Genomic DNA, 16,125 nt, shown 5'->3' with positions numbered 1-16,125 from the left:
AAACTGAAAAATTTAGCTTCCCATGTTGGCTAAAAATATCTGAGCACATTCTTTTATTATATTTTATTTTTTACTATCTGCTTTGTTGTGAAGTCTCACAAGGAGTGGTATCAAAGTATTGAAAAGATTTGCAACAGCACAGATTGTACTGAAAAATATAAGAAAATGAAATCATTGGTGAATGAAGATGAAGTGAATTCATATGGGAGAGAGTGTAACTCATCTGGTTACATCTGAGGTGACTGGAAGAATATTTTCATAATTAATTTCAGTATATCACACACATCAATTTGAGAGTTATGGCATCTGGAGAGAAGCAAATGCTCTTCCACTGTGTAACCCACCAGAGATTTATTTGAGGACAAGGTGTTGAAAAGGTACTCCAGCGTTTACCAAATGGACAGTGGCTCGTCATTAAGAATTAGTATTTTTTAAATAATATTTTAAAAATGGCCAGTTGGTTATTGTATTGTACCTCACACAGATCAACACGGAGGGGATGAACGGAGTATGGCTTAACAAGCAGTTGATAAACTATTCGCCTTTCAAACAAAATAAACACTACAACAAATACTACAACAAATTTACAATGCTAAATAAAAACAGTACCGCTGGTTTAGTGTTTTCCTTCCTCTACATCATGTTTCCTCTTAACCTGCACTGTCTTCAAGGAAAAGGTCACGTTTCTGGACACTGTGGAGCCAAAGCTTACAGGCTAGTAAACATTTTTTGGCAGATTAAAATGCTAAAGTTCTAAGCCTACTAGAAATACAAACTGTTTGGTGACTTTTACTGTTCGATCTCTCTCTCTTTCTTATCACTTAGGTTTCGAAACTCAAATTTGTTTATTTTTTGTAATGTTTTATCTGGATTACCTGGAACAGCAGGAAGGTTTTCTGAAGTCCTTAATCATGAAAAATCACATTCACTTAGTTGAGGACAATTTACCATCTGCACAAACGCAATCACAGACACTGTTTATATCAACATACATTTTATTCAAACTGTGAACAGATATCATGTACCAAAGTCTCCTAAGCCTTTGGATTCTCTGTTTTCTCCTCAGTCTGAGCTGTCTTGGTGGGGGCGGACTGGACAAAGCGCCACGGTAGGATCCATTACAACATGTTCAGGCATCTTCAGACACTCCACCTGAGTGATGAACTCCCTCATCTCCTTCTGGTCCACCTCCCTCCTTTTACTGAATAGCAGAAATTCCTCTGTCTTATAAATTGGTGACTGCACGGCAAAGCTGAACACCACACAGTCTGCACATGACGTATGGAAGAAGGTCCCACTGAAGTTAAAGCTCTGTCCAACCTTAAAGTTAAAGTTATTGCCTTCTAGTGAGATGTTCCGGGAAGAATACTGGCACCAGTCACCATGACGATTGGCTTGGGTGTACGTTGAGTTGTAGAAATCAATACTTATGCTGCTGCTTGGTTTAATAGGCTCTGGAGCTTCAATGATTTTCACACTCTCTGCAACCAAAGCCCATCTGCCCTCCAAATGATGAGGATCCAGTTTTTCCAAAGGCCGGACCACATCTTTGCAGTCCAGAGGAGCTGAATGGCTCACAGACATCAAGCAGAGGAGAGCGATGGCACACACAGCAAACATGTCTCCGTATGTTGAAGTCATATGACAGACTCAGTGGCACTGCAGTGTCTGTCTGAAAGTGGTGCCAGTATAGCGGTTTGTCTGGCTTTATAGCTGCATCAGAAAAGTCCAGTTTCACAATACCGAGCAGAGTCCACCTCTCTGTGATGGTAAAATAAGAATTAATTGAATACTGTGATTCCTGATTATTTACACTCTTCTCAATCGCACATGTAATATTGTAGTGAGTTCACTGTAACTCATATTGTAAATAGCAGAAAATAATCTTATTGGCTCAGTTTCAGAGCTACAACTTCAACATATGTATTGTGTTTGTTGAAATCCCTATAAAACTGGATGCCTGCCTCTGAGGATATTTCTACCTAGTCTCATTCGCACTGTAGTTTTGAACTGAAATTATTGTTTCATGGTGAAAATAGTATCAGAAAGTTCCAGTTTAGCAATATCTGACATTGTTTTACATTTTTAGTGGAATAAATCTGAGATGTGAACCAATGTTAATCTCCAGCCAAAACAGCAGGATCATCTTTGCAACAGTACACACAATCTGCCCCTTTAGATTCATTACTGACGCACTGTAGAGAATCATACATCTACTGTTAAACTTACAGTCAGTATACATATTGCAAGTATTTATCTGTTTGGTTGATCAAAGGAATTAAGAGTGTATACCTCCCTACAGGCTATGAACTTTATGATCTCAGTATCTTTTTGCTCTTCCCCGAGCAGCAGAAATGCTAGATTAATCTGACTTTTTCTTTTTGAGACGTGGGTTTTATATGCACATAACGTTTTTAAATAGTCTTCAATTAATGATAATTGAAGCATTAAACAGAGAATGCTTCAACAAATCTTATCTGTGAATAAAAACAGCAAAATCCAGTTCTTGCGTTCTCATAGTTTTAGAAATTGTATTATGAAGAATTGAAAATATGAAAAAATAACATGATGAGTATCCACCTCCTGTCTAGTTTAGAGAGGTCCTGGCTCCTCATGCGATGATTCTCTGAATTCCCATTGTTGTTGGACAGGACCCCCTGGGAGCTATCAGCTCAGCAGGACTTATTTTCACAGTTACAGGGCCCACTGCAGCACCCCTTTCATCAGAGACACTGCTGGGAACTGACAAGCTCCATGTACTTGCATAAGTGGGGGACAACATCTCATGCGCTCAGTCCCTGTGACCCTGCTCTTTTTGCAGAATCCCTCATAGATAGATCCTGTTAGTTCCCTTCAGGTGAATATTTACAACAACCAAAGCTGTATGGATAGAGAAATAGCAGCTTTCTGAGGGGGACTGTATACTCCCACTCCAATTCTCTGAAGTGTGCTAGGAGAGATTATGACAAACAGCTGTCCTAAACTAGTTGTCTCTGATTAAGGAATAATAATAAGAAAGAAATAATATTATGAAACACATGGTTAAACATTATCCAGTGTGTTTCTTTTGCATGAAGCAATGTTGTGGTTTTGGGACAAATCCACTGAAATTCTGGATGAACATCAAGCAATGTATCCAAAGATCAGTTTAATCATTAAACCATTCAGCAATCATTTCAAAGCTGACACTCTCAGTTCCACATGTTTCTGTATAGAGTATATACATCCTTGCACAAAGCTATGTCAGGAGCTCTGGAGCCTCTCTTCAAACGCACATCTGGTAATAAAAATACAAAATTCATACTTTCAAGTATTTCAAAATAATTTCACTTTTAAAACTGACAACGGCCCACAAAATATTCAGCGGTGCACGCTGTTGTTTATAAATTAAACCATTTCATACTATTAGTCTGAGTATTGTCAAAACCTGTATTACAGAGCGAAGAATGTTCAGGCCCTATACTTGGATTAAAAATCTCTCTAAAAAATAATAAAAGACCAAAATCAATAAAATAATTCAGCATTAAAACCATTAAATTAGAACAATATCCTTTCTGAACCTCTCCAGACTTATCCAGTTAAATCTCATATTTAGATTATGAAAAATTACGCAATGAATTATACATGTAGATACAACAGTTTAAAATTATACATCTTTAGTTTGTTTTTTGCTTAACAGCATCTAACATGTGGGTTTTATGATGCTATATAGAGGCTCATCTGCTAACCAGGAAAATAAAACTCAAACAGTGTGTGAAGAGAATTTGAAAGTGTAGTGCTTAGTAGAGAGCTCCTCAAGGCATTTAAACACAAATCCAGTCATTACCACCCCTGTCTTCAGGTTGGAGAGCACTCACTTCCTCTTGGAGTATCAAAACTGAAGAGTGGGATGAGGAAGTTTCAAGATGAATACAAGGAATGAGGGCACAAGTTAGGGGAGGAAAGGGAAGTAGCTTGTGGACATTCTGATTTAAAAAAGTATGGGTGCATAAAACAAAAACAAGGGAAGGAGTGTGTTATGAATTGAACAGCAGAGAGACAGACTACAGAGGGAGTGAGAAAATAAATGTACAGAGAGGGCATTTACATGACAGAGCAGCACCGGCAGGTTTTGCGTTTGGGTGCCCCAGTCTCTTCTCCCTGGTTAGCCCTGGCCGGACTGTGTGTCTCTGTGCCGGCTGGGCTGTTAGCTGCAGCTGGCTCTGCTTGGGTGTCGGGGGCTTTGGCCTGCGACAGAAGGGGTTCCTGCTCCCACGACCCTGCCTCTGTTCTCTGGTTCTCCTGGGGATCAGCCAGGGGCACCTCCTGGAACTGGTCAGGCAGAGTGGCAGGGTCCTCGGCTTTTAATGCTGCCTCAGCTCCTTCTGGTGTAGTTGCAGATTCAGCCACAACCTCTAGCTTGGAGGTGAGAGCAGAGGATCGCACCTCAGGGTAGAATGGCACCGGAGCCACTGTAGTGCCCTCTAGAGCACTGGCTTGGGACTGCACCTGCACAGAGGTCGGATCTTCTGATTGTTTGTCCTGTCCTTCAGCATCTGTCTGTCCATCTTCATTTTTGTTTGTCTTTACGCCATCCTGCATGTCTCCATCGCCAGTAGGTGGTTGTGCCTGTGCAGCGGGTTCAGTTGCCTCACTCTTCTCTGGTTGCGTGAAAGATTCTGGAGTTGCTTCTGTTTTTACTACCTCCTCCACAGCCTCCACTCCCTCTTTGCCTGCTTCTGGATTCGGCAGAGGGGTTTCCTCTAACTGCATGGTCTCCTGCTGATCTTCCTGGGGTGTGCGATCCTCAGGTACATCATCCCCTTCATCTGTGATGAATATACATTCTGCTCTCATCACCAGAGTGCCTTCTTCTTCCTCCTCATTAATGTTGGCATTTGGAACCTGCCCAGGCTGTGCCTCAGAAACACCCAGGCTCAACCCCGGGTCCAACTTCAAGATAACAACACCTTCAGAGGGTACAACTGGTCCGTTGGTGGTAGACTGATTACTCTGCTCTGAAGCATCGTGACTGGTGTTTGCCTGCAAGTCTCCTCTGCCGTTGGTTAGGACAGCTGCAGTTTCATCCAGTAGATGGCTTTGGTTTGTTTTCACTTCATCTTTAGTTATTTCTGAAGAAAAAACATCAAATAAATATCACTGTCAGTAAAGGAGGCGATATCTGTGCAATTGCATTCATTAGAATAGTTAGGGCTGTTCATGCATCTAAATGACGTTGAGTGAATTTGCAATCTATATGCCACACTGTCATCAACACTGATATTAGCTTTCACTGTAGTTAGTGGAGACACCCCGTTAATAATTAATAATAATAATAATAATAATAATAATAATTAATTGCAATTAGAGGTTGCTTTGCTACCAATATGTCAGTGTTCAATACAGCTAATTTATGTATTGTAATGCAGTCAACAAAAGGTTCTGCCATCTATTAATCTTAATGCATTACACAGAAAAGTAATTCACCCCTGCTCTAATATAAAATGCAGAAGCCAATAAAGGAAAGCACTGTTTTAGCTACAGGCCATAAACTGTATACTAAATAATGGAGGCTTGTATTTGTTACAGAACAGAATGTAACAAGCAATGTAAGTGGATATTTATTGTACCATCATGAGAAAAGACAAGCTACGAAACACAAAATAAATCAAAAAATGTAAAATATTAAACACTTTAAGGCTACGTCATGAGAGAATGAAGCAACGGTTGATTAAATAGTTCGACACAAGACAAAAGTGAGCAGCAGATAAACTAGCTACAGAATAAAAAGCATGCATTAGATGCAAATTTGGATTCTGCAGTCTGAAGTTATAGACCCTGGATGATCTAAATACAAACAGATGGGTCAATTTCAATTTCAGAACTCTCCTGTCCACTTCAACAGCTTGATTAGCATCCCCACTGACATGTCTATGTACCCTCTGCCCTCTAAAAATGCAAGTTATGCACTTGAGTGCCTATTAGCATAAATATATATGCAAAACCTTATTCGCATTAACATGCGTAAATATTCATCACAGTATGTATGAACTTTTTGTTAAATATAGATATACCCGTGCCACTCCTTCCTTTATAATGCAAACTTCTTAAGATCAGTATGGTGATCTTAAGAAGGAAGAATGGAGAGGAAATAAGATGTTTTTAGGATCAAGGTGATGATAGAGATGTTGACATCAATAAGGCTATAGACATGATTTAATGTGTGCAGTATTTGTTTCTGTATATTTGGGGTTTACTCCACTTTATGGAGAATATTATTGTGTATGTCTGTGTGCATTTTATGACACATGAGTCAACTCTATACCCACCTAATCCTGTTGCATTGTTTTCTCCGTTCTGCACAACGGCATCTTGGACAATTTCTGAGGAAGAAATAATTTGTATTTATTGCAACGTTAGAAGGTAGCATTGTCTTTCACACTCTTAGTTTATAATGCAGGATGACCACCGCTCCACCCGGCTAAACATGTAGTTTAGAAATCATGAAGTTATCATGAATTACTATACGATGGAGTAATGATTAATCAGAAAATGCCACCATTAAGTATACTGTACCTTTAAATTAAAATATTCAAAGATGCACCTGTAGCTGTTTTATGAGGTCCACACTAAAGACAGAATTACAATGTGGCTTAATCAACACACCTGTGCTTCTTTGGATAACTTATTTTGTCATAATATCGATGCACAGGTGCAACACTACATGACAACAAAATCACAACTAAGAATGTGCTTCTTTTCTATAGATAGCATCCAAGTTCTTTTCATTGCACATAAAGAGAGAAAAAATGGGAAGGAGCACAAATATTAAACAAATGAAATCTAATTGATGTGTACTGATGTAATTAAGTAAGAGTAGCATTAGAGGCACAACTTTGGCTAACAGGTGGTGGCAGCCACAAAAGCAGTGTGTCTGCAAACAGTGGTTTTAACATGATAAAGTGTTACAGGGTTGACATGTACTGGACAGAATACAGTGTTGAAAAAGACAGGCTGATGGATGACAGCAGTGCTTCTCTCTTAGAGCTGGTCAAATACTTGAACATGCTCATGTAAACTCCTCTTCAGTGTGAAATTTGCATCAATGTATCACTTTCGCTGGTAAAAAAAAGCTAATGGAAATGCAATTTTCTAAAATGTCCACTGTAATTTGAACATTTCTCTGTGCCAAAAGGTTTATCTGATCCCACTTACCTGCTTTGGCCTCTGCCACTTTCACTGACTCCTGTTGGGTAAGAGGGACAGGGGAAGAATTCAATTTACTGTGACTCAACTGGTGAAACGGTTTGTGTTGTGTTGCCTGAACCTCTGGTGTATTTTGAACGGAATATAAAAAGAAAACAAATTAAATGCAAATTCTGGAACATCACACACGCTTTGAGAAAACAGACACAATCCAGAACATTCCTATGAAATATATGTCCTCATGATGTCTAAATAAGTTTCTATCCTACGCTCTAACAGCACAGACAAGCACAGCATGTATTGAACTAGCTAATGTTTCCACTATGGATAGTGAGGATTTCAGTTGTTTAAAGGGCCATGCCATTCAGCCTGGTCACAAGGGGGAGTGATTGAGCTAAAAAGCCCTAACCTGACCTTTGAAAAGTTGACCGCTTTCCACAGTTTGATGTAGCATGTACTTAACTACATTAGCCCTGCACAGATAAACAATAATCATGTATATGTCTGTACCTTACAATTAAAAGCCTGCTCTCAAGAACCTGAACATATCATCACATTCCTAGTCTCATGAATCAAAATCAGCATGTGCCTGTTTGAGTTGCCAGATATTAGCTGTCACTCACTCTCAGTCTGCCCACTAAACCAAAGCTTTGGCAAGGCTTGTTTAAATGCTGTAATTTCACACAGAGGATAAGGTCATAGATTCAGTCTAAGTCTCCTCCATCACAGCCAGCATGAATAATCGGCTGTAATAGCTATTAAAAATGGAATCCTCTGTTTATGTCTCCAGTTGATTTTAGCTGAACTCCAAAATCCAAGGTTAAGATGAATATGATAACAATGAAAAACCTTACTAAAAAGACCCTGGAGCAGACGGTAGAAAAGGAAGGTAAAATTCTTTTGTTCTACTATAAAGACCTTCGCCGAGGTGAGGTAAACGTACTTGTGCTTGGCTTGAGTTGAAACAATAATTCAGAGTGGGTCAAGTGCTGAATTGTTTATGGAACAGAGCTGCTTACATTCATAAGGTTCCTGCTTTTGAACAAGAGGTGCTACATCAAAGGTACATTAAGAGAGGAAATACATTATTCATGGCAAAAAGCCACAGACAGAAGTTGTGGGAAATTTTCTGCCTAATGGAAGATGATGGAGCATACTTGTTCAACACATATTCCAACCCCCTTTGTGTCCACAGAGTGAGTGGGCGAGTGTATGCAAGTTCCTCACCATTTGGCCATCCTCCATCTGTTCCTTCAGCTTCTCTTCCTCCTCTGCCAACCGCTGATTCTCTGACTGCAACCTGAGACAGACACACAGTTGTGTAGACACACAAAAACAAACACATCAACTCTATACTAAAAATGCACTCTTAGATTATGATGGGAGACAGAGCTGTGGACCTTTGCAATAAGAAGATTGGGATCTCTGAGTGTAGTCTTCAGGGACTTGACAACATTGTCCACTGCAATAAATAAAAGTCTAGTCCTGTCTGTGCAGACTGGATCACCCTCTCACTCTCTGCCTGCAAGTTCAGTACTAGCGGAATTAAAACCCAACTTTGCCAAAGCATACATAATGTACGACAACAGCAAAAATTACAAGAAAACAAAAATAGAAAAGGGAATGCTGCAACTATCAATTATACATGAAGTTTCAACTAAACAAATACAACAAAAACGTGACAGTTCTCTCGTGCTCTGTCAGCTCTGCGAAGTGTTTCATGCAGTCAAACTGTCTCCTTGTCTCCTAGCTCTAACTTGCACACACACACACACACACACACACACACACACACACACACACACACACACAACCTCACACACTGTGGCTATACTTGTCAATGCGCTTTTCAATCTCCTGGGCGTGGGAGCCCCACAGAGGGGAACGAGGGCTCTGGGCGTCCAGGGAGGTTGCAGACAAGGGAGCTCCCTCCATCAACCACTGGTCCCTCAGAGACTTCCTCTGGAGGGAGAAAGAGGAAGGAGAAGAGAGAGGATAGTGAGTCAACTTTCAGTATTATTGTTGTGTGGTGATATGATTATGTTGCATTATCCAAGATAATTGTAATTAAAACATGGCATAGAGTATACTGTGAGATGCAATAAATTTGTCAACCATCACAGATTTTGCTATACAGTACCGTTCATACCACCATGAGGCCATCATGACATAGAGATATATCTGTGATAAGCTAATATCGGCTGATAATATCAGCCTGCCGACTTGCAAATAAATATTTTTTAGCAATACAACAAACAGCACTTTACAATAAACAATTGTTGCACTGACTTAACTAGATTACTAGCTACATAACGCTACCTGGAATCATAAAAGTATAAGCTAATTAACTTTCAAATTAGTTACATACCTCTAGAAAAACAAAGTATTACCTATTAATCTAGTCAACGTCCACAAGAGAAATAAAATACAAACCATCAACAATAAATAGCCCAACAGTAAATTAACAGTAACCTAACTAGGATGTTGAATTAGCAACGGACAGCTAGCTAGTACATATGGTATGGCTAGCCTGGTTAGCACTTAGCGTTAGCGGATCAGAAAATCTCACTTAACAGCTGAAACTAAATACACTTGAAACCAGCTGTCACAAAATACAGATAATGCTCCAACAAAGGTATTTTGAGAGTAGATAAAAGATGCTTGTCATTATTTGCTTTTTCACAGAATGGTAGCTGAAGATAATCTCAGTTTAACTCCAACTGCTATAGAACATAGACTGAATATATAGATGGACGACACGTCTCCACTTCCTCCCACTGTACAAAAATTAAGCCAAAATATCCCGGATAGGGGAGCTGACATCTTGCGCTGGTGGCATCAGTTGAAGCGAGCATCTGCCCAGCAGTGATCGGGGTTGGAGCCGCGGTATCGAGGTCCCGCCCGTACACCCGGCTGACTCAATCGTGAGCTGGTCTCAGCTGTCAATCATGATGTGAAACCCCCTTTTTATAGCATCAAATAACTAATTGAAACCAAACTTATCAGTTTACTTCACTTTTGGGGAGCTGTCATGTCGTCCATCTTTATATACTGTCTAAGCTATAGAACTGTGCCAGTAGTGGTTGCTATTAGCAACAGAATGTTCTACTGAAACCAACTGCTGAGAAAAAGAGAAAGACGTCACTCCTGATTTGCTACCTTGTGCACTATATTTACCCTCCACCATTTTAGTGTGGAGTGACTTGAGTGTCCAAAGTGTAAAATATATGCACTATATAGTGTCCTCAAAAATGCACACATCAATCAAACTGCGACTCCAAAATGCGACTGCCCATTAAACTAAAGGTGTTTTTCTGAGACATTCCTGGAGCTGTTTCACCAACATCCACACTTAGTTTTAATTTTTACCAGCTTTGTGCAGGTCCTTCATTTCCTTTGTACATTGCATTGTGGGAAAATTGTGGACATCAACAGCACACTCAAAAATCAAGATTTTTTTCGTATATATACTGACTGTTTACTTGATTTTGTCACTTTTCCAGTGTGAACTCACTACATACTCAAAACCTGCTTAGAATTAGTAGTGGGACACAGCTTTTACAAACAATCTTGAAATGCAATGTGTTTCATAGATGCAAAAAGTTTAGTCATGTGACACTACACTTATCAGTTACAGTGCATAATGATTCAAAAATGTCAGAAATAACAATGGTCTACTCATTATAGAGTAGACCAGTACAGATTGTTTATTATGTGGGGTATAGTTAATGAGGTAGTGATTTCAGACACAGCCTAAGAGAAAGAGTGAGAAGTGGAGAGACGGGGGAGGTAAGATTTTTGGAGCAGTGACATGGCCAGAGTGAAAACTTGAGATGGGGAAGGTAAAGCCAAATGTGGTTGTTTCAGGGTGGCGAAGGTGAGAAAAAAAGGTGAGAGACAGAAAGCAAGAAACACCTGTGAGTCCATGTCACCAGTTTTCATCTCAACTATCCGACAGAGAGAATGGTAGCATGAATTTATATTGTGTGAGCACTTTTTTATTCTCATCTTATTCCTACACCACTCCAGTAAAGAGACATGACCCAGTGAACGAAAGCTGCCTGTGGCTACTTGCCATACCCTCCTAGCACAATACCAGACCAAGTACTTTCAAGTTTTACACAAACAAGAGCACAATTCTCAGTAGTTTGTAAAGCTGACTACTCTTTGAACATCATCTTATAAACAGACCGTTACAAGTGTCTAACAGACACACAAAAACACAACATTCCTTTAAGTCTAATACTCCATTTCCACTGCTTTGCTGTTCTTTACCTTTCGTTTCAAACCCCCACTGGACATTTAGCACAACGTCTTTAAAAGCTCTTTTTGTTTGTTTGTATATGTGAATATGAGTGACACATCCCACACAGGTTTGTGTGAGTTTCCACTGCAAACCTGACATCTCAAAATACACAAGCTACTACTGATTTCGTATTGTTTTAAAATATGATTTAATTTCATCTAAAATAATTAGTGCTAGCTGTATAGATGTAACTTTTTAACTGACAAAAGGTTGAACAATTACCTTTTCAAAAATGTAAGTTGTGTGTTATTTGCTTTTACTTTGATGAGTTCTGAGCTGCACAAACAAGTATAGTATGTACAGTATAATGACATGAAATCTTCACCTTCACCTCAAAGCATTCACAGCTCCTTTTAGTTATTACTGTCCTTCATTGTCAACAAAAGTTGGACAAATTTTTATGCTACATCCAGAAATCAAAACAAATACAAAGTGGTGATATACCACTGCACAACAAGAAAGAGAACCCTGATAATGAAAGTGACACGAAAATAATGTTATGATGATGGTGGTTACAGTGCCATTTGTCAGGCTTATCAAACCAAGCCTGCCATTATTTACTCCACAAATGTATTTCCATTGATATTTGCAGAACGTCTTCACATACAAATAAATTCCACTTAAAAAAATTATCTGCTAAAAATGAATGGAAACTATTTGAACCATGTGAAACTCTTCAAATGGTTGTGCAATGTACATATTAAACACTTCATTGAGATAAATGTAGGCAGGAAACTGAAGGAGAAACATTTTTCACTCAAATATATAATAAACCAGTTGTGTTCCTTGTACGTCAGGACTAACAAAAGTGGCTGCAGGGTGACTTAGTCAGTACGACAGCCGTGTTGCAACTGGTTGACCTTGGTTCAAGTGCTTGTTTCAGCAAGCGTCTGCTCCGCAAAAAGTGCCCTTGAGCCAGAAATTAAACTCTTGCCAGCTCTAGGAATGCTGGTCTGTAGCTGACCCTGACGAGCAGAAATAAACAGAGTCTGTCTGCAGGGAACTTTTAGTAAATCTTATGTAGCAAAATAGCCAGGATTATCATTTTTTTAATCATAATTATGTGGCTATATGCACTAAAATCCAGTACAAAGCACTCACAGCAGCTATACTTTCTCTTACTATGTAAAGCCAGGTGATGTATGCATGCTTCTCACTTACTACTGAGGTGAAAGCATCTGAAAACCCATACTCCCCTCCAGCCTATGGCCCCATGTTTTCTAAATCTGGCAACTGTTAGCCAGTAGCTACCTACTTAACTATAAGCGTCACAAAACCATCTCTGTGTTTTCTCCTGCAGCGCAGAACAAGCCCTTCTCTGTCCCCCCCCGTGCCTTTGGCTGGCTGGGCACACCCTCTCTAAACTTTCCTGCAAGTCAGGAGCTGTGTATAAGCTGCTGCTCCCTCCTATCACATCCTTACATCTACCCTGGGGTTAGAGTCAATGTCAAAGCTAATGAATGTACCAAAAGCTATGATGATATCGCCTCCTGTGAAAGAGCAACTATCGAAATAATCATTTAAAATTAATCTTAAATTAATCTAAAAGTCTCTTGCAACTTTTTTCAATCTCATAGATGCAATTCATGTTTGGTGCATTGTACACAAACTCACATGCACACACAAATATGATGACCATATGCAAAATAGTCTCTTGTATGACCACACCAGCACACACATGCATACCTGCGTGCACACATACACATGCTGCACAAATTTCACACAATTTGAGGAATGTGCCCCCAGGCAGCATGGAGTAGGAAGTGGGAACGCCAATCTGGAAATTATGTGAAAACAATAGAGCAGCTCTGTGACTTGCAAAGTGTGTAAACACGCACATAAAAACTGATTTCAGCAAAGGAAGGCTTGCCTCTAACCTTGTGAGAAACTGGCAGAAACAGGAAGTGTGAAAGGTTGTACAGTTCATCTGTGTGTGTATATGTGTGTGAGAAAAGGAAATAAATGTGGCTGAGAAAAGGAAATAAATGTGTCTATCTGCTTGCTAACAAGCTGGAAAGGGTCTGCAGAGGATTTTAGCTGAGTGAAATTAAGGCTTTATGTTTGTGTGAATATATGTGTGAATGAATGAGACACATTAGATCATCCTGTGTTTGTGTGTCAGACCTTGAGCTGCTGTAGTCTGAGCTTCTCATCCTCCATCTCTCTCCTGGCTCTGTCCTGCTCCTCCTGCAGCCGGCGCTTCTCCTGACAGGGGAAAAGGAGGGAAGGAGAGAAATTGCAAAGAAAGAGAGTGAATGTAGAAATATTGATGGTTTGGTGGACTGGGGTGAAAACAAGAGGAGTGCAATTTTATTCAAATGAAGACAAGGATGGACTGAAAAATTCAGGTCAGCAGCCAGACATATAAACAAGCTGATGGCAGTGAATAAAACATCACTGGGAAAGAGTAAAACGGGGACACCTGGTCAACCATCTGTCACAAGGACACTGTCACCATAGACATCAGGTATACTCTATATCCCATAATGCTTAGAGCAGCTGTACCCATGGCAACCTGGTGTTGTTTTCGTGGGACCAGGGACACCTTGGTTCACCACACTGCACATTCAATAAATTATTTAGGATTTACAGACAGCTCAGAGAGCTTAGTGTCTTTACCCTCTCTTTCTCTGTACTGACAAATCTGAAATAAAGGCGTAAGTAGACAAGTCACAACTACTACACTTGTAAACCTGCATATACCACTGTAATGTGTGTTACGTTGTTTATTTTTTCATGCAATTTTGCCAAGAAACTGTCCAGGAGATCCTGTAGAACTGGTTATATGTTGAAAATATAGTCATCAAATGGCATTAAAATAAAAGTTTATAATCTACAAAACTTAGTCCAGTTTTAACAGACAGCTAGATGCCTTTTCTGTACTGTATTATCAGCTGCTTCAATAGGAAAAAAGGGAATATGAAAGCCACAAGTTTTGATCGCATTCTGAGTGGCTTGCTGAACCGCTAAACCAATGGTGAAATGTCAATCAGCTAGTCTGGTACTACGATTCCTGGCTCAAATTCAGGTTTTACAGTATCACGTGTTTCCGATTTTTATTAAATGATGCATTTCTTTAGGTTGATTTAAATCTGACTGTGGAGGTTGGACAGCAACGTTACATTAATGTTATTTTTCCACAACCCTGTGTCATAACTTCAGACTAGTACTTTGAGACTTCCATGTTCACGTAGGCTACCTTCATCTGTGTGAGGGGGCAACTGCTGACAGTGATTAACCCAAACATTTCTTTTTCCACAGTCAGTGTAAATGTGTACAGTTCCTCTCTGCTTCAGAGCGCAACATACACATCAGCTGCTGGATTCGTCTATATACAGATAATGCATGTGTGTGTGCGCGTGCATCCACGTGGACTCACAGCAATGGCCTCCATTCGCTGTTTGTACTTGTCCACGTCATCCATCCTGCACCTGTGACACAACAAGACAGGGCTGAAGGTTAGGGATCAGAGGTTAAACAAATACTGGATCCATTTATTCCCCGAAAATATGGTGTTCACTGGTTTGAGAGAATGAACCCAGGCCATCATTTCAGGTGTATCCTCTGCAATTCTACACATAAAACCCTTTTGGTCTTTACAAATGTAAAAAGGTGTCTGAGGTCTAAAGAGTGTGGGAAGAAAAGAATCAAACAGCATTTCTGCATTAGTCCCTGAACTCCTGGAGTCCCACCCCAGCTACATCAGAGAATATAGAGGCAGCTGTTAAGTGGCAACACAAGATCAGAGACCGGACTTCAGCCTCTGCTATTTGTGAAGCATGTAATTGGACAAGTATCTTGGTAGTACATTCCTATGTCTGCAGAGCCACCATGACCAGAAATCCTAAACACCATTCCCACCCTCACTAAAAACGCCTCCTCCACACCCCCATTAAGCCTTCTGTGTCTATCTTGACACAGCCTCAGGCATCTCCAAGAAAATGAGCATAAGCATTTGTTTTCCCCTGCAGCTGACACTAAATGGGACAATATTTGAGCTCCCCAAAACTCAGAAGTACATGAGAGAGCATAGACTCGAGTCATAGCAACCAGCTCACTGCAACTCAGTCATTAGTGAGTTCCTGCCATCACAAGCCATAACTCTGCTTTTACAGGAAAACCTTCCTTCTAAAAACTTCTCAGGAGAGAAATAACACTTATTTTTGTCCCACATGTATTTCTGCACTGGGTGGGTTCCATAAAAAAAAAAGAATAATTTAGTGAAAACACTGTTATAGGAAATTGTAGGTTTTTACGCAATGACAGCAATAATCTTCCAGTCACTGACAATCCCACGTGGTGTATAAAGAGTTCTGTCCAACACCAAAAAACACATTTAACCATCACAGTAACGGATATCTCACGTTGGGGCAGATCTGAATACAATGCCCTATTTCTGTAACAAACGCCACACTGTCACAGCTGTTGTTACTAATTGACATCACAGAGCTTTGAAGCGCAAAACGTGTCTTTACCAATGCACGTGCACACAAAACACTTTCCGGATGCATAACCTGCAAAAGCTCATAAACAAGGTGAAGTGAACACCGAGAGGAAGTTCAATTAACTGGTGACTTCACCTTTCACATCGAAATCCAACTGTACATTGACACTTGTTAGAGAAAAAACATCCT

General features: G+C 39.9%; 1 protein-coding gene across 4 annotated transcripts in view; it reads right to left on the bottom strand.

Annotated features, from left to right (window-relative positions):
* Window positions 1-977: 977 nt before the first annotated feature.
* The window catches only part of LOC122872899 (paralemmin-3-like), a 35,351-nt gene continuing 20,203 nt past the window's right edge, over window positions 978-16,125 (bottom strand). For 2 of the 4 annotated variants that reach the window (XM_044188991.1, XM_044188990.1), the window contains exons 3-9: window positions 14,871-14,922; window positions 13,616-13,696; window positions 9,020-9,147; window positions 8,413-8,485; window positions 7,195-7,225; window positions 6,309-6,362; window positions 978-5,111 (exon numbers count right to left, since the gene is read on the bottom strand). In XM_044188991.1, coding sequence (XP_044044926.1) covers window positions 4,084-5,111; window positions 6,309-6,362; window positions 7,195-7,225; window positions 8,413-8,485; window positions 9,020-9,147; window positions 13,616-13,696; window positions 14,871-14,915 — 1,440 coding nt within the window. In that variant the 5' untranslated portion in view covers window positions 14,916-14,922 and the 3' untranslated portion in view covers window positions 978-4,083. Of the gene's footprint in view, window positions 5,112-6,308; window positions 6,363-7,194; window positions 7,226-8,412; window positions 8,486-9,019; window positions 9,148-10,006; window positions 10,040-13,615; window positions 13,697-14,870; window positions 14,923-16,125 lie in introns of those variants that run through there. The other 2 variants (XR_006377328.1, XM_044188992.1) reach the window with 2 other exon arrangements.

The sequence above is a fragment of the Siniperca chuatsi genome, linkage group LG3 (genome assembly GCF_020085105.1).
Source record: "Siniperca chuatsi isolate FFG_IHB_CAS linkage group LG3, ASM2008510v1, whole genome shotgun sequence".
In the NCBI taxonomy this organism is placed as follows: domain Eukaryota; kingdom Metazoa; phylum Chordata; class Actinopteri; order Centrarchiformes; family Sinipercidae; genus Siniperca; species Siniperca chuatsi.
The sequence above is the reverse complement of the archived record's forward strand: the minus strand, read 5'-3'. Positions and strand labels throughout refer to the sequence as shown.